The sequence below is a fragment of the Grampus griseus genome (assembly GCF_964374135.1).
Source record: "Grampus griseus genome assembly, chromosome: 8".
NCBI classification, from domain to species: domain Eukaryota; kingdom Metazoa; phylum Chordata; class Mammalia; order Artiodactyla; family Delphinidae; genus Grampus; species Grampus griseus.
The window spans coordinates 69,106,515-69,124,667 of NC_139002.1; the positions used below are offsets into that span (position 1 = coordinate 69,106,515).

An 18,153-nucleotide genomic window follows, 5' to 3' on the forward strand; every position below is an offset into this window, starting at 1 on the left:
ATTGAGTTATTTGTAGTGAGGCGGATGGACCTAGATTCTATCATACAGAGTGAAGTAAGTCAGAAAGAGAAAAACAAATACTGTATGCTAACACATATATATGGAATCTAAAAAAAAAATTAGTTCTGAAGAACCTAGGGGGAGGACAGGAATAAAGACACAGACGTAGAGAATGGACTTGAGGACACGGGGAGGGGGAAGGGTAAGCTGGGACGAAGTGAGTGAGTGGCATGGACATATATGCACTACCAAATGTAAAACAGATAGCTAGTGGGAAGCAGCCGCATAGCACAGGGAGATCAGCTCGGTGCTTTGTGGCCACCTAGAGGGGTGAGATAGGGAGGGTGGGAAGGAGACACAAGAGGGAGGAGATATGGGGATATATGTATATGTATAGCTGATTTACTTTGTTATACAGCAGAAACGAACACACCATTGTAAAGCAATTATACTCCAATAAAGATGTTTAAAAAGTGCATTTTGAGGTCATTGGTATCTTTATATATATATGCAAAGCTTTCCTTAACAGTAAAGGGTACATATGCATAGTGGGAGGAGATCAGACCTTTACAGGTGAAGGAAAGCAACTTCAGAAATGAATTATTTTCTTTGCTTTATTATTTTTACCAAGACAGAGAAGTACTGTATTGAGAGATACCTATTTTCATAATCAGTATATGCCTAAATTATATTTAAATCATTTCACTCTGTACTACATTTTCAATAATTATAGAATGTGTTGTTCATCCACTTAAGGGTACATCTGTAGACATAGCCTAAGACTGCGGAAGAATCTGAAAGATCCAAACACGGTATGCTTAGAAAATGCAGATTTTGGATCTAATGTGTACTGAATTAATAAACAATGTGAAATATTGAAAAGAAAAAAAGAGATACACTTCTCAGTGTACCTCTGAGAAGTGTACAGAATGCCTTCCAGAATTATCCACCTTCCAGAATTGTCCACTAGCACCCATCACTCTGTAGGCTAAGTATTGTCTCCAGGAGCACTAACTTCCCTGAACTCCCAGACACTTGCTTGCTGTCCAGACAGGCACTCAAAAGCGTCAGAGAAGACCATGAGGCAGAAAATGGAAAGAAACACAGTATACTTAAAGTAGACACTCACTGACAGCGTGAATGTGTGCTCACATCTGCCTACCATTGTGGCTGAAGTCAGAGGTAGATGGAGGGTGCGTGATACAGAGCATCAAATGCAACTGCCTCAGACCAAATCTTAGTTCTTCCTGCATGCTGTCTACCCGCCACATGTGATTTACTGCTGTGAGAGACCCCAGTCCCCAGTAAGACCTATCCTCTTCCATCTCCACTTGCCAGAGGGTCTACCTGCGCAGTTGGTTCTTACATTTAGCAGTGCTCAGACCTATCCAAGATTCTCCAGCTGTGCTTCTGATATGATAGCCACTAGACATATGTAGCTATTTAAATTTAAGTGGATTAAAATTTCAAGTGCTCGATCGCCACATATGGCAAGGGGCTACCATATTGGACAGCAAACTATAGAACAATTCCATCTTCACAGAAAAAAATCATTTAGAGCTTCTCTAAAGTGAGCCTGCCTGGGTCCAAATCCTGGTTCTACTACTTACTAGCTGGATAACTCTGAGCAAGTCATTTAATGTTTCTGTGGTTTAACTTCCTAATCTGTAAAACGGGTTTGTCTCAAAGATTAAATAAATAACCATATATAAAGCACATAGTAAAGTCTTACTAGATATTAATGATGATTATTATTTCCCACTTCCTAAGGCAATTCCTATGTGAGGCAGGCAGTTGCTAAAGAGTCTTCTGTCCCAATCCAGGCCCCAGGTCTCTTGGGACTCATCTCTGGGCTCCTAAGTTGTCCCCATACTCAAAATGTCCCTGCCATGTGCCCCCAAGTCTCAGAACAGAGATGCCTTTTCGGTCACTGCTTCCCTCTCAGCCTCTTTTAAGTCTCCCACCCTGACTCTAGAAGATGGAACCTGAACCCTGACTACAAACTAATGTCAGGGGCTTTACTGCCTGCTTCTGAGAACTTCTGTCTGGATGCCTGACTCATTCTGCTGCCATTTTCTCACCACTTGCTCCACCCACCTGTTGAGAATCTATACACTCCCAGTGTTGACTGCCACTTGAACCACAACTAAGCTGCCCACACCACTTGGAAAATCCAGCTGTCCTCCAGGACCTTGCCTTACCCTAATGGACAGGTCCTGTGCATGTTCTAGTTTGCTTCCAACCCCCACCTTCCCTGGAGAAAATATGAAAAGTAATATTTATTGAGTGTTTATTATATAACAGGAACTAGTCTGTCTCTATGTAGATTCCCTTCTATAATACCCATAAGATTTCCTTCTATATTATCATAGTAATACCTAGAAGGTAGTACCATTGTTATTGCCATTTCACAGATAAGAACACTGAGTCTTGGAAAAGTTAGGTAGTTTCTTCAAAGTCACATAGCTAGTAAATGGTGGAAACACGAATGTGGTGATGACCTCAAGCCAGTAGGAGGTCTCCTTTTTCTTTCAAGACATTTGAAAGAAGGATGAGCTGATACATACAACAACATGAATGAATTTCAAATGTATTATGCTAAGTTAAAGAAGTCAGACCCAAAAGGCTGCATATTATATGACTTCATTTATACTATATTCCAGAAAACGAAAAACTATAGGGATCAGAGGTTGCCAAGGGCTGGGGGTGGAGGAATGGGGTTGACTACAAAGGGGCATGTAGTAATTTTTTTAGGTAATGGAACTATCTATATTTTCACTATGGTAGTGGTTACATGATTGCATGCATTTGTCAAAACTTGCTAAGCTATACATTAAAAAGGATGAAATTTGTTGAATATAAAGTGTAGTTTTATTTTTAAATGGAAAATAAAGCAGACAGTAATTTTTCTCTGATTGCCTCTAGTAGTTGTCCAGCTGTGGGAATAGAGGGGAGCAAAAATCAAAGTTTCAAAGACTTGGTGGAGTAATGAGCTCAGGTGGGAGCTCAGGATCAGATTTCAAGGATTTGAGAAAAAATTCAAGGAGAGGAAGTGAAACAGTAAGCTTAACTTTCCCAAAAAGCCTGGAGGTGTAGGAAAGACAACAGGTAGGCTTTGTGGGAAGAGAGCATTGATGGAAGAATTTTTTCACCCAGAATGAGAAAACTTGAACCTCTTTACTTCAAGGGAGAAGCTCTTCAGTGAAAAAGAGATAAAATGTTGACCTTATCTGCATATTTAGTTTCTCTGGTACATCCTTTCATGTAGTTCTGAGTTACCATCTGTTTTCATTTCCCTTCAGCCTGAAGAACTTTTTTTAATATTTCATATACTGCAGATATTCTAGTGATAAGTTCACTCAGCTCTTATTTATCAAAAGAGTGTTTTATTTCACCTGCATTTTTAAAGGATATTTTTGCAGGATATAGAATTCTAGGTTGACAGTTTTTTATTTCTTTTAGAACTTTAGAGGTATTATTTTCTTATCTTGTGGTTTGTCTTGTTTTTTAAAGCAAGCAGTCATTCTTACCTTTGTTTTCCTGATTGTAGTCCATCTTTTATTGCCTCTGACTCTTTTAAGATTTTCTGTTTATCTCTAGGTATCATCAATTGATTGTGATGTACCTAGGTGTAATTTTCTTTGTTTTAATTGTGTTTGGAGTTTATTGAGCTTCTTGGATCTGTAGGTTGATATTTTTCATCAAATTTGTGAAATTTTCAGGCATTTTTTTTATGGTTGTTATTTTTATTTTATTTATTTTCTTTAAAAAATTTTTTTGGCTGCGTTACATCTTCGTTGCAGTGCACAGGCTTCTCTCTAGTTGTTGTGTGCGGGTTTTCTCTCTCTAGTCGTGCCGCACAGGCTCCAGAGCACGTGGGCTCTGTAGTTTGCAGCATGTGGGCTCTCTCGTTGAGGCGTGTGAGCTCAGTAGTTGTGGTGTGCGGGCTTAGTTGCCCCACAGCATGTGGGATCTTAGTTCCCCGACCAGGGATTGAACCTGTGTCCCCTGCATTGGAAGGTGGATTCTTTATCACTGGACCACCAGGAAGTCCTTCAGGCATTATTTTTTAAAATACTTTTTAAAGTATTTTAAAATACTCTATCATCCAATTTCTCTATCATCTCCTTCTGAGACTCCAAATGCCTCTGTGTTAAACAACTTGTTATTGTTCTAAAGGTCACTGAGACTCCAGCTTATTGTTTTTCAAACTTCTTTTCTCTGTGCTTCATTTTGAATATTTCCTATTATCCTATCTTTTAGTTTACAGACCTTTTTCTTTGCCATGTCCTAATACAGAAGTATTCTTCAATTCTAGAATTTCCATTGGGTTTTTAAAAACAGTTTCTGTTTCTCTGCTGAGCATCCCCATCTGTTTACTCATTAAGTCTATCTTTTCCTTTAAATTCTTGGACATGTTGATAATAGGTGTTTTAAAGTCCTCATATGATAATCCCAATGTATCCATCATCTCAGGAACTTTCTCTGTTGACTTTTTTTTTTCATGGTTATAGATCATATTTTCCTGCTTCTGAACAATTTTTGATTGTATGACAGACATCATAGATGCTACATTGTTGAGTGTCTGGATTTGTTGTCTTCCTTTAAAGATATGGAGTTTTGATCTGGCAGATTTAGTGGTAGATTTGCTTGATTCACTTTCAGGGCTTGTTTTCTAAGTTTTGTTAGGGTGAGTCTAGAGTATCCCTTGCTCTGGGGCTAATGTCATTTTACTCCTAATATGTGGCTTTTCTAGGGTCTCAGTCGAACTCCAGAATGGTCAGCAAAGTCTCTTTAATATGGATGGTTGGAAGTCCTACATCTCTAGCATTGTGGGATCTCTGGAATTTCCATTCAGCTCTTAGCTCTCCAGTAACTATTCTCTCCTAGGCCTGTGGAGTCCCACCCTGCACATATGCAGCTTAGTGTTTGGTCACAGATTTAAGGGGAGTTTTATGCATATTTCTGAACTTCTCTGGGCAGCTCTCTCCTCTCTGGCATTTTTACTAGTAAATCCTATCTATCTCAGCAGCCTCAAATTCCTATCTCTACATCATCAGTTTCGCCAGATTGCCATTCTGCGTTGTGCTCCACTTTCCTGCACCACAAACCAGAAAATGTCCAGGACAAACCTGGGGCTCGTCTCTTGTGTTTCCCTTCTCTCAGGGATCATCGTCCTTTGCCGTCTGTTTTCCAGCTTCTGAAAACTGGTACTTCATGTATTTTGCCCAGTTTTATAGTTACTTATGTTCAGAGGGCTAGTCCAGTGCCATTTACTACATCAGAGTCAGAAGCAGAAGTTGCATGAGCATATATAGCTATGGGAGTTGTCTGTAGACAGGAATATCTTATTCTCTTCTTCACATTGCCTTCAAGATAAAATAAAAACTTACTGTGAAGACATTCATATCTCTCCATGGTCTGCCTCGCTGACTGGCTTCATTACCAATAATCCCTTTCTTACAAACACACACACACACACACGCACGCACGCACGCACGCACACACGCACACACACACACACACACACACACACGCACTCCTTCACCTACTTGTGGTTTTCCATGTACCTCTGGCTTTTCTTATGCTCTGCTTTTGCACATACAGATCCCTCTGCAAAACATAGCCTTCCTAATTGCCTAAATACCCCCAATTGCCTTTCTAATTCCTAGTTATCCTTCAGAATGCAGCTCAACTGCCTTCTCCTCCAGGAAGCCTTCTCTGGTATAGTCTGGGTTAAATGTCCCCTTATTTATGCTTTTTTATCACTCTGGTGGTTTTGCCTTTATCAAAGCTGTATTGGTCACATTTTATTGTAATTGCCTGTTATGACCTATCCTTCACGCCCTCCACCCTACCCTCCACACTGAACATTTCAAGGACAGGGACAAAATCTGATTCTTTTCAGAGTCACACATTTTAAGAAACTTTTTTTTATAAAGGGCCAGATAATAACTGTTTTAGGGTTTGCAGGCCAAACGGTCTCCGCTGTAACTACTTGACTCTACCGCTGTAGCATGAAAGCAGCCATAAACAATACATAAATAATATGTAAACTATAAAACTTTATTGGAACACAAACAGGGAGTGGGCATACCTTACTGATCCCTGGCTTAGTACCTAGTAGTTGCCTAGTAAATGTTCATTTGATTAATTAGTTAATAGAATAGAATATTATTATGGGAGGCCTCAGGGAGATGCAAAAGACTGTGATCAATTGCCTGAGTGTTTTCCTGGAATGGAAAAGTGACACTTATCTTGAGACCTTAAGGAAGGAAAAAAAAGCTAGCTGAGTAAAGAAGGCAGAATGATAGAAAGTTGAGGAATTTCTGGCCTAAATGACAGATCTCCCCATGCAAGGCTTTTTCCAGTAGACTCTACTGGGACGGGATCCTAAAAACCAGAAGAGCTCGGTCAGAGTGAGTTCCTGAAGCAGCCAGGAGCAGGAAAAGCCAGAGGGCGAGTACAAGCTGTGTCCTGGGCAGCACCCAGGGGCAAACCCAGAGGAGCCAAGTTCTGTGCCCAAATCCGAAGAGTCCGAAATCAGGCAGATTCTGGAATTGAGCTTAGGGTAAGAATAACCAGGGCAAGAAGGAAAAGTGAGAGCCAAGACAGGGCTGGCAGGTCCACAGCGTTTTTCTGTTGATCACTGGCCACGTGGTGCCCAGGTACGTCTGTGGGTGTGTTGACCTTTGTTTTCTTAGAAAAGTTAAGTAACAGAGTCATCTACTAAGAGAGAAGGGGAGAGGAGGCTAGGACTTAGAGACTGGAGGAGCTCTGGTGTAGCTACTATAACCAATTCCATAAGGGCCCAACCACATCCCCAGACAAAGATTTGCTGCGATACGATGGTTGAGGCTAAGGTTGGGTAGCAGGAGGTTGTAGCAAACTAGTCCCCAAGGCTGTAGAATGTTCTCCAGTGAAGCGCTACGCGTGGGTGTCAAGGAAATGAATGGGTGGCTTCTGCAGGATTGGGATGGGCAGGGAAATACAGCCACTGGCAAAGCAGTCCAGGAAATCTGGCTGTTACTGAATACCTGCCATACGCAGAACACCTCAGAGAATCCATCTGCTGTGCACCATGCTTCCTCCTACACCAGACAAAGGCAAGACATGGTTCCTCTTTCATCAGCACTAGCCTTCTAGGCATCATCGTGAACCCCGGTAATTTATCACCAGTGATGACAAAGAAGAGATTTCAAAAATGAGGCGAGTACACATATATTCAGGATGTCCCCCTGGAGTGGCTTTTCAGACGGATGCACACCTGGTTGGCTAGCAGTGTCTCAAAATCACATATCTAATCATTTCTTCCTCCCAGCTTCCCACCTGCCTCATCTCATCCAAGCTACTGGGAGTAACCAACTAGACTCAGCTATGTGTAAGCCACTTAAACACTGCTGGAGTCAGAGAGGCATGCTAACCCAAAGAGCTGTGGCCTTACCTGAGAGCCAGAGAGCTGGCAGTAGTGTTTGTTTCTCTGTCTTTACCCTGAGGCTGAAGCCCAAGTGTTTTACCAAGGACCCCGGTGGTAGTCCCAGAGTATTCATTTAAGAAAGTCACGAGCGGGGCTTCCCTGGTGGCGCAGTGGTTGAGAGTCCGCCTGCCAATGCAGGGGACACGGGTTCGTGCCCCGGTCCGGGAAGATCCCGCGTGCTGCGGAGCGGCTGGGCCCGTGAGCCATGGCCGCTGAGCCTGCGCGTCCGGAGCCTGTGCTCCGCAACGGGAAAGGCCACAGCAGTGAGAGGCCCGTGTACCGCAAAAAAAAAAAAAAAAGAAAGAAAGTCACGAGCATTTACTTTGTCCTCTTCTCCTCAGGCCTCCTGTTACCTGGGGCTTCTCTTCCTCTCATCCCTTATTGCCTGGAGGATGGTGGGGCCCAGGGCTAAACTCTGTGCCCCAACTAATTGGGATCTGCTTGGCACCTCATACTGCCAGCTCTAAACCACTGAGTCCTGTTTAGATGACTCCCTACCATTTTCTTCGGACTCAGATTCTTGCATCTGACATTCCTGTCATCTCTGCCCCCCAATTCTAAGTCACACTGCACCCAGTCACCGAATCAGATTCCTTTTGGTCCCGTGCCTTCCAGAAGCTTGTCTGGCTTTGCCCTGCCCCATTCAGATTTAATTTGACTGGCTGGTATTTACTGAGCCCATTTCGTGTGTTAACTAGTCATTACTTCATGGATATCAGCCTCAGAAAAACACCACGAGGCTGGTCATGTCAATATCCCTACTTTACAGATGAGGAAACTGAGTTGAGAGTGACTAACATATTCAATCTAGGAAGTTTCAGATTGGAGACTAGAATACATGTTGGTCTGCTCCAAAACCCCGAGTTTTAACTACTTCACTAAACTGACTCCCACAGACTGTCGGATCCTCCCTGATCTTACTGGCTCATACCTCTGGTTCCATGTTCCCATTTCCTCTCCACTGCCCTAAGTCAGGCTCTACACAACTCATCCAGGGGATGTTGGTGGATCTCCCGTTTGGTCTCCTCACACTTGAGCCCTCTCCCCTCCTACAGCTGGCGTGTCCTGCCAGAGATGTGGTGCAGGGGGGTGGAGGAAAGCTGGGCTGTAACACCAGACAGACCTGACTTTGAATCCCAGCATCTTCAATCATTTGCTTTGGTAATCTCAGGTTAGTTTCCTCATGTGAAAGGTGGAAATTATGATAGCATCTATATCAAAAGAATTTTCTGATTAATTTTAAAGGCATATGCTACATATAAGTATTTCTTAATGTCTGAATATTTCATAAAAGTTCTTTTAAATAAGCATTTGCCATGAAGGGAGTTCTTTGTTAAATTTCTGATCTGGACATTCTTTTGTAAGTTAATTGTTTGAATCTCAGAAGGCATTTTTCCCCATTGATGCAGTGTTACAGTAAAACAGAAGATTATAAGGCAAGCTCACATACTAAACAATCGGGTTTGAAAAAAAGGAATTTTCTTTTTTGAGTATTTAATGTAATAATATAGATCAAGTCCTTGACACAGTGCCTGGCACGTAGTAACAACGCCATGCATGTTAACTATTGTCATGTCATTCTTCCCAGAAGGAAACTTCCATCATGTTTCTCTCTCTTCCGATGCCATTTACCACAGTGGACACTCAGAACCCTCTGCAACCTGGCCCTGACTTTCTTTTTCATCTTATCTCTTTGTCTTCTAACTCTCCAGTCCACCAAACGGTCTCCATTTCCTGACCTCTCAGTGGGATGTGGGAAAAGAACGTGTGTTCTGGGGTCAGGCGGATCTGGGTTTGAACCCCAGCTTTGCCCCTTGCTAGCTCTGTGAGCTTGGGTGTGTTCCTTAACATCTCTGGACCTTGATTTCCTCATCTATAAGATGACAATGAGGTTGTAGTGAGAGTTACACCTAGGAAAGTATTATGCCTAACACCTAATAGGTGTTTAATCCTCTTAGCTATTCTTAACAGAATTCCCACTCCTACTGTCCTGCCAGTTTTCCCATGGGAGTCTCCTTCCCAGGGGAACATGTCCTTCTTCCTCTGCCTTCTTGTGGATTCCCATAGTGCTTTGTGTCTGTAAAACTGCAGAGACTTTCTTTTGCACAGTTCTTTAAAGTTTTTGTAGTTCTCTCCCAAACCAGCCCAATTAATTTGCACAACTCTGGGAGATAGTCCAGACTAGTAATTATCATCTCTATTTTTAAAAGGTGAACTGGGGCTCTCAGAGCTGGAATGACTGATTCATGGTCACGAATGGAGGCCTGGAGCCCAGGTCTTCTGGCTCTCCGTCACCATGCCCCCTCCCCCCATACAATTCTGCGCATGAGTGACTGCCACTCACCTGAATTCATTGTTATTTCTAACATTGCAGACTGTTGTTCCATGAGTGCCTACCTTGTCCCCCAGGGAGGATGTGGTCTGCTCCCACACCTTAGCCTAGTGCCTTGCAGGTATCTGTTATGTGGTTGATGTCATTCAACGTATTGAAGTTTGAATAAATGTGGTATGTTTGAGTCCTTGAATTTGGAATTAGCTGCTCCATCCCCTTTGCTCTGTGTTCTTGTTTCTAGAACTCTGAACATGCTCGATTATAGGTAATCTGCTTATCCATCTGTTTCTCCACCCCCAGACCATGAGTCTCTCCAGGACAAGTACCATATCCAATTCCTGTCGGTGCCCAGGGCCTGCCACTGTGCTTGGCACATAATAAATGGAAGTTGAATGAATAAACCAGAAGGAACCATCTGGGTCCATCCCCTAATCCCCCTGTGATTGTGCTTGTTCCCGTTCTCTTATCTTAGTTCATATTATGTATCTCTTATCTCCTATATTGAATTAAAGGCAGGTTCATGTTTTACTCATTTTTGTAGCCTCCCAAACAACCGGCAAAGGAGGAAACTATAATTATTGAGGGTCTATTGTGTGTCAGTGATTGCACATATATTATGTCATTATTTTAAAAATTGAATTTAATTCTTATAACAGGTCAATAAGGTAGGCATTATCACCCCTGCATTACAAAAGAGGGAGCTGGGACTCAGGGAAATAAAATAATTGGAATTTGACCACGTTTACACAGCTAGTAAGTGGAAATGCCGGGATTTGAATCCCTGTCTGCTGGCTCTGAGACCCATGCCTTTCCTTTTTGTTGCTGTTTGGTGTTTATTTTTAACAGCATGCAGAATAGCTGAGTGCTTTAGCCCAGTAGGAGTTAGGAACTCTGCTGAACTGAGATTTGAATTTAATCACATTGAATGGAATCTGTGCCAGCCTGTTCCCAAACACTTCGAGCACATATACTGCCACCTTTGCATTTGACTGGATGAATGCTTCAGGAAACATGTACTAAGCATTCACAATGCAGCAAGCTCAGTGCTGGCCCCTGGGGATACAGTCTGAAGACAGGCTTCCTCAGGGAGCTTACAGTCTAGTGGGGAAACAGACGTGCGGCAGGGATCGTAAACGTGATCTATGCTGATAGGACAAACTAGTAGTTACCAGTGGGGAAAGGGGGAGGGGAGGGGCAAGCTAGGGGTATGGCATTAAGATATACAGACTACTAAGTATAAAACAGATAAGCAACAAGGATATATTGTACAGCACAGAGAAATATAGCCATTATTTTGTAATAACTTTAACTTTATAAAAATATTGAATCACTATGTTGTATACCTGAAATTAATATAATATTGTAAATCAGCTATACTTCAATTTTTTAAAAAATGTGATCAGAAGACAAGGGCCTAAGTCATTCTGTGGTGGTCTTGGGAGGCTTCTGGGTAGATTATAAAGGAGGAGTGAGTCAGCCATGACAAGAGGAGGAAAGCACAGAGGGAGCACCATGTGCTGAGCCACTGAAGTATGAAATTGCAGGTAGGTTGGGTCTGGAACGAGGGGACATTCTGGTGGGACAGAGCTGGAGGAATAAGAGATGCTGAAACTGGTCTCCCTGTGTTCACATCATGAACCAAAGGTCATGACTGGTTCTTACCCTTGCCCCTACCAAGCAGTGCTCTTGGCCTAGATGATAGCCAGGACATTCTCCCTACTCAGGAAGTGAGTTAGAGAAATAGCTGGCAACATCTCCATCTGTCTTCTCTAGGGACGTGACATGGGGCTTGCATTTCCCTGATACGTGGGAAATAATGATCCAGCAGTTGGGCGGACCCACATGGTGATGTCATCTGCCTGGATCATGTCATCCCTCAGCAGGTTGGGCAGGTGGCTTTGTGCCCATGTTCTTGATGTGCCTCTGGGTCAGAGCACCCTGGGTAGCAGGTGGCAGATGTAAACAAGATCAGGGCCTGTTCAGAATCACTTTCTTAAGTGTTGGGGTAGCGTGGAGAGTTCTGCCCACTCTGGGCCACAGGGTGATAAACTGCAAATGTCAGCTGGGTCCACCCAGTTCAAGTTTTCCTCTTCGCTATGCCTGAAAATGTTCCTTAACTTAAGATTTTATAAAACCAACCATAGGATTGCGGACAACTGAGCCAACACTATGATGGATTGTATGAACTTAGTAATCAGTATATATGCATCTATATTCATCACGTGCAAAAACAAATCCAGGGAGGTGCTGGGGTTGACTCTCTCCTCTCCTTCCTCCCTCTTGAGATGGAAAAATCTTCAGGCTAAGTTCTGTCTTGGTCCTGTCCAGATCTTATTCTGTTCTCCCTTTGTGTCATCCATTAATTCCCTGCTACATCCCCCTGCAGTCATCATCCCGCATGATCCTCGCCAAACCGCAGTAGACTGGTCATGACCTTGTATCCAAACCACCTTTCCCATGCTTTCACATGGCTAACCTGCCTGCCCCTCACCCTGGAAGGTACGTAAAAGCCAGCTAAAAAGCAATTATACTCCAATAAAGATGTTTTTTTAAAAAAAAAAAAGCCAGCTAAAACCAGCAGTGCTTTTTCCCAGGAGCTGTCAAGCCTAATTCCCCACTCACTCCCTTTACCTTTTGCTCCATGCTGACCTCCCCAGCTCCACACTCCCAATTTTGCTCCCTCTAATGCATTCTTCATGCTGCTGCCTGGATGATTTATCTAAAATTCAAATGTGATTGTTTCGTTCCCCTGCCCAAAACCCTTCAGTGGTTTCAGACCCTTTCAAATGACATCCAAACTCATTTGAGCAGGTCCCTTCTACCTCCCTGGCATCATTTCCTGCCTCTCCCGTTGACAGTTTGTGACACAGCAATGCTAAATTACTTATGGCTCCCCAAACACACAATGTTATTTAATGTTTCTGAGTCTGCCAGAAATAGCCTTTCCTCTCTGTTCTGTCTTACAAATCTGCTCAGCATTTAAAAATTCTCTCAACTTTCTTCTTCTCTAAGATCCTTCCAGACAGGAGTCATTATTCTGGGCCACCTCTGTGTCTTGTTTAGACATCTACCCATTGCCCTATCATATATCCCCAAGACATACTTGCTTACAGGGACTGTCTTATTCATCCCAGAACAGCGCAGGACCTAACACAGGGCAGGTGCTTAGCCAACGCTGCTTGAATCATTGTTCAATTACACCTCCTCCCCATCCTTTAAAGGACTTGTGTTCTAGCCACATACACACTGACCTGTATCCTGATTGGCTTTCCCAGGTCGGGCAAATCACTGGTCTGCAATCATCGGCGGATCCCACTCCAAGAATTACGTGCTATGGGAGTATGGAGGATATGCGAGCGAAGGCGTCAAACAAGTTGCAGAATTGGGCTCACCAGTGAAAATGGAGGAGGAAATTCGACAACAGGTAAGAAAAACAATCACAGAAGGACCAAAACCCAGAAATGCAGTCAAGCATCCTTTAGCTTTCTTTCCCAGGGACTCGAAATTTACAGTACAATGTGCTGGAAAATTGGTACCATAGGAAGTGAAATCTATTTGCTGAGTTTGAGGGTGTTTATGTTCAGTAGAGGACAGAGGCGCAAATGTCCATCTTGTTGTCTCAGATTTTCCCTAACTGCATTTGTGTTTTCTTCAGCTTGTGCTAAAAGCTGCTACTGTGGCTGCATTGTTGGGGTACCATGTCTCTGTTCTCCCAAGGGTCCGTGCGGTGGATTACGGTTTTCTTACTCTGATCCATGAGAGGGCTGGGGGGAGTGACATTCACTCTAAGCTAAAATCACCATTTCCAAAGAGAAACACTTATTTATCGACACATGCTTTTTGCATCTATGTCTTGAGGTGTTTGATAAATTAGTCAGTGATTAATCATAATCATTATAGACTGAAGCATCTTTTATGTACCATGTACTGTGTCATGTGGGCCCAGGAGCCGGACTGTTATCTAGGACCCCATTCATACCAATGAGAGATAAGGGAGCAATCGTCCGTCATTCTTTTCTGTCTGTTGGGAAGTACCATCATCCCTCATCAAAAGCACTAGAAGGAGGCTGATGAGGGATCTTGAAAGAAGAGCTATGGTTTTTCGAAGGTCATTCACAGGCTGCACTGTGGGGAGGAGGTGGCCCAGCTTTGGCCATCACTACCCACAAAAGCCCTTTGGGCCTGAGAGAGCTGGGTAGGCACCCACATCTCACTCCTCACAAGTGTGCAGGAGGAAGTAAGGAAAGAGCAAACTGTGCTTGGAGTGTGGTCATTTCCAGCACAGGTCACTGAGGGGCTGCTGCCTGCTCAGGCTCCTGGCCCACATCTCCTGAGACAGTGCAGGGCCCCTGAAGACACTGGGCCCGGTGTCTCACGATGTGTATTGCAGCAGGGCAAGCAGAGCTGAGGCCCCTAGCCCTTCCTCCTGACGTCTACCATCTGGACTCCAAGCTCCCACAAACCCTAAAGTGAATGCAGCAAAGGTCACCTGATTCCTACTATAATCCCCTGAGGAATTCTTTTGGACCAGAGTCCAAAAACGCCCAGGAATTAGCTTATGTTTCTCATTAGTTTGATTTAAAACCTTTCTCCATTCTCAGAAAAAATGTTTAACCCAGTGTTTTGAGACAGCATGTCACTCATCACAAGTTTATCTTACCAACAACTTCGTGTTTCTCTAACTCTGGCTGCCATGCCTCGTAACTGGCATCACTCATTCGGGCTACAGCACAACCATGTTCATCTGCAAAGTCATGAAGGGCTTCATATTGGTCCTGGTCTCTCCAGCCTGTCATGGAGGCAGTATCCCTTGTTTGGGTTCCTGGTTCTCAAACATGGAATTGTGATACACTGGCTGTATCTGTTCTGTTGTGTCGTATGTTGAAAACCATCTATTACAAATAATAGTTGAAATACTAAAGTTTGCAAATTAATTAGATCAAGGTCAAGGGCGTCTTCATAATAATGCCTGTGTCACTCATTGGCTATCTTGAGAGGTTTCTGGTGAGAAGGGAAGCATGTATGAATTGTGAGAAACTGAGACCACATTGTACCGGCAAGCATTATCTGTCGTGTGTCATAGCAATAAAAAGGCTGAAAACTGATGGGTGGAACCCCCCCACCTTATGCCCCCCTTAGGAAAATGTTCTTTGCTCGGTGTGTTCCTGATCAGCACACCTTGGATTAGCTTCTCTACACACTGATGATGTCTGGCTCTCCCAGCTGGCTAGTGTTCTTGACATTAAGTCATAACAATGTTTAATTACGGGTTTTGCGCATGGGAGTTAAAAATCCCACTGAGGGCTTCCCCGGTGGCGCAGTGGTTGAGAGTCCGCCTGCCGATGCAGGGGACACGGGTTCGTGCCCCGGTCCGGGAGGATCCCACATGCCGCGGAGTGGCTGGGCCCGTGAGCCATGGCCACTGGGCCTGTGCGTCTGGAGCCTGTGCTCCGCAACGGGAGAGGCCACAACAGTGAGAGGCCCGCGTACCGCAAAAAAAAAAATCCCACTGAGCATGTCCTAGGGTTTGTCACCACCTGTCAGGCCCTCTAGATGCTGAACATGTACTTTTAGCTCTCACCTCTACTTGGAGAAGACAATATTAAATTTCCCGTTTTTCCTGATAAGGAAACTGAGGCACAGTCAATAGTTAGAGAATTCCAGAACTTGAACCCAAGCCTGTCTGACTCCAAAACCTGTATGTAGTACCAGATACATAATTTGCAGAGCCTGGTGAAAATGTGGGGTCCCTTGTTCAAAACTTAAGAATTTCAAGATGGTGACACTGAATTTCACAGCACAGGGCCCTGAGAGTCTGAACAGGTCACACACTCGTGAGGCCGGTCCTGCTTATCCTCCTTCCCTGCCCCACAGAGAAACTCCCCTCTCCAGCCTCTGAAATACGCCTGTTTCCAGAGCTCTGCTAAGCCACGCATCCAGCTCCCCAGGTCCTCAGAAAGTCAGGAGGATAGAGTGATTTCAGGGTCCCTTCTCTTCCAAATAATTCATGGTTCTAAATATTGTTCCCTGCAAACACACAATTCATTATATTTTTCTGGAAGTCAGGTAAGAAGCAGCATAAACAAGGAACAAGAATGTGAATCCTCCTAGAATATAAAAGTGTCCTCTGAATAACCAGGGACCTGCTTGAACACATCTACAATCTAACACGGTGTTCTCAGCCTTTAATACATTACATCCTACCAGCTGCTCTATCAAAGAACCCGAGTCCAACCAGGATGAAAATAAAAGCCCTATTTTCCCAAGAAAGACATTTATATGCTTCCCAGCCTTCTGTTATTATAGACTTATCGCTTGCTGCAAGTTTCAAGGGCATTAAAAATCACAGCAGATATTGTTGGAGGTAAATCTTATGCTAATGGCTTTCAAACACAAATGAACAAAAATAATAATCGCATCAGTGGTGGAAAACTGTAATAATATTATTGAGTATAAATTTTAATATTACTATAACTTCAAAACACCAAGAAAATTAATGAAAAATTACAGCAGCATTATTGGCAATAATGACACTGGTGGCCAGAGAGGGTGGGGGAAGGGCACAAGGCACACTTCTTAGCAGGGGACAGAGGCAAATGGGTCCTGGTGGGGACTGTGGATTAGAAATACTGAACTAAGGCTGGCCTGGCAGGTCACAAATGAGTAACCCAAGGCAGGTAGACACAGTAGGGAATGACAGATCCTATGTAGACCCAGGACCCGAAAGTGAGCTGGTGTATGCTCATCTCATGAAAATGTTTCACTAAGACCATTTCTACTTTGTTAAGTAGACATCTATGGCATGTATACTAGGTGTCTGGTTCTCTGCTGAATGTGGCCCAAAGATGGTGCCCCCTTCACCATGTTATTCATGCTAGAAAGCTAGGCATCATCCTTGATTGTGCCTCCTGTCCCATCTTCTGCCTTCTCTTCTAAATTCCTCCAGGTCACTTCCTCATTACCGCACCTCTATTTAAACCATCCTCATCGCTTGCCTAAATTATTGCACTAGCCATCTGACCTCCCTGCCTCCAGTCCTCTTCCTGTTTTCCACACTGCCCCACGGCCATTTTATAAAATACCAATAGGATTATGCCACTCTCCCAATGAATGGCTCCCGACTGACAGCAAGATAAAGTCCAAACTCCTTATCCTAGCTTGAAAACCCTCTATGATCTGGCCTTGTTTACCTCCCCCATCTTATTTCTTGCTGCAGCTCTAAGCTATACCCATGCAGAACCTCTTTCAAACTCTCCAGAGCCATGTCCCTCTTGCATCTGGGCCTTCTGTCAGCCTGGAACATCTTCCAGCACCCCATCAACTGGTGAACTGGTGAACTCCATCTATCCTTCAGGACTCAGCTTAGATGTTGCTTCTTCCTGGAAGCCTTCCTGAATTCTGTACAAAATCCATGCCCTTGCCATGTGCTCCCACAACACCCTGTACCTCCCCCATCATTACCATCATCACGTAATGATGCAAGTCCTTGTTTGATGTCTCTCCCTCACCAAACTGCAAAGTTCAAATCCATGTTTTCCATCTCTGTATCCTCTTAGCTGGGTATAGTTTTAATTGCTTCATAATTGTTACTTGCATGAGTAATTTACTTGATAACTTACTAAACATCTACTAAATAAATGCCAGGCGTTAGAGATCCAACAGTGAACAGATCATTCCCTGCCTTCATGGAGTCTGCATTCTAATGGGGGAGACAAGAAGAAAAAAGGGTTAAATAATTATAAATTATGGTAAGAGAAAGAAACTAACAAGAGGTGGCTAGAAAACAGCAGTAGGGTGGGACCTTGTTAGTAAGGTAGTCAGGGAAGGTCTTGATGAGACCATTAAGCTGAGACCCAAAAGAAAAGCACAAGGAAAAGATCATTCTAGATGGTGACAACAGCGTGTGCAGAGACCCAGAAGTAGAAAAGAGCTTATCATGCTTGAAGAACTGACAGAAGACTGGTGTGGCAAGAGGGGAATCAGTGAGGGGGAGTGTGGCTCTGTGTGAATGAAGGACACACTGTCTCCGCGCTGGAGGAATTCACAGATTGGGCTGGAGAGGTGGATACATAAATAACTATTTCCGTATAATGTACTTAGTTTCTTTAAGGGAATCTCTGCAGCAGCTGAGGAAATGCAAACATTAGACTGTGGCAGCCCTTGAAAGTGCCATTCTCTGGGTCCCCCCAGCCTTTAACATCCCCCCTATTTCCTGAGGACACATGTTAGACACATATTAGTTTCCCTGTCCCTTCCTCTGGGCAGGCTGGGTGTGGTACCCTTTCCTGGGGTGACCACAGCTCCCTGTGCGGTCCCTCTCCTAGACTGAATGGTCCCTGCTTCC

The 18,153-nt window shown here is 43.8% G+C and overlaps 1 protein-coding gene across 1 annotated transcript in view; it reads left to right on the forward strand.

The window, feature by feature from the left end:
* SPON1 (spondin 1) overlaps positions 1 to 18,153 on the forward strand; it is a 275,099-nt gene that overhangs the window by 149,292 nt on the left and 107,654 nt on the right. Inside the window, exon 6 of the mRNA XM_082661256.1 lies at positions 13,085 to 13,233. Within this exon, the coding sequence (XP_082517382.1) occupies positions 13,085 to 13,233 (149 nt within the window). The remainder of the gene's footprint in view (positions 1 to 13,084; positions 13,234 to 18,153) is intronic.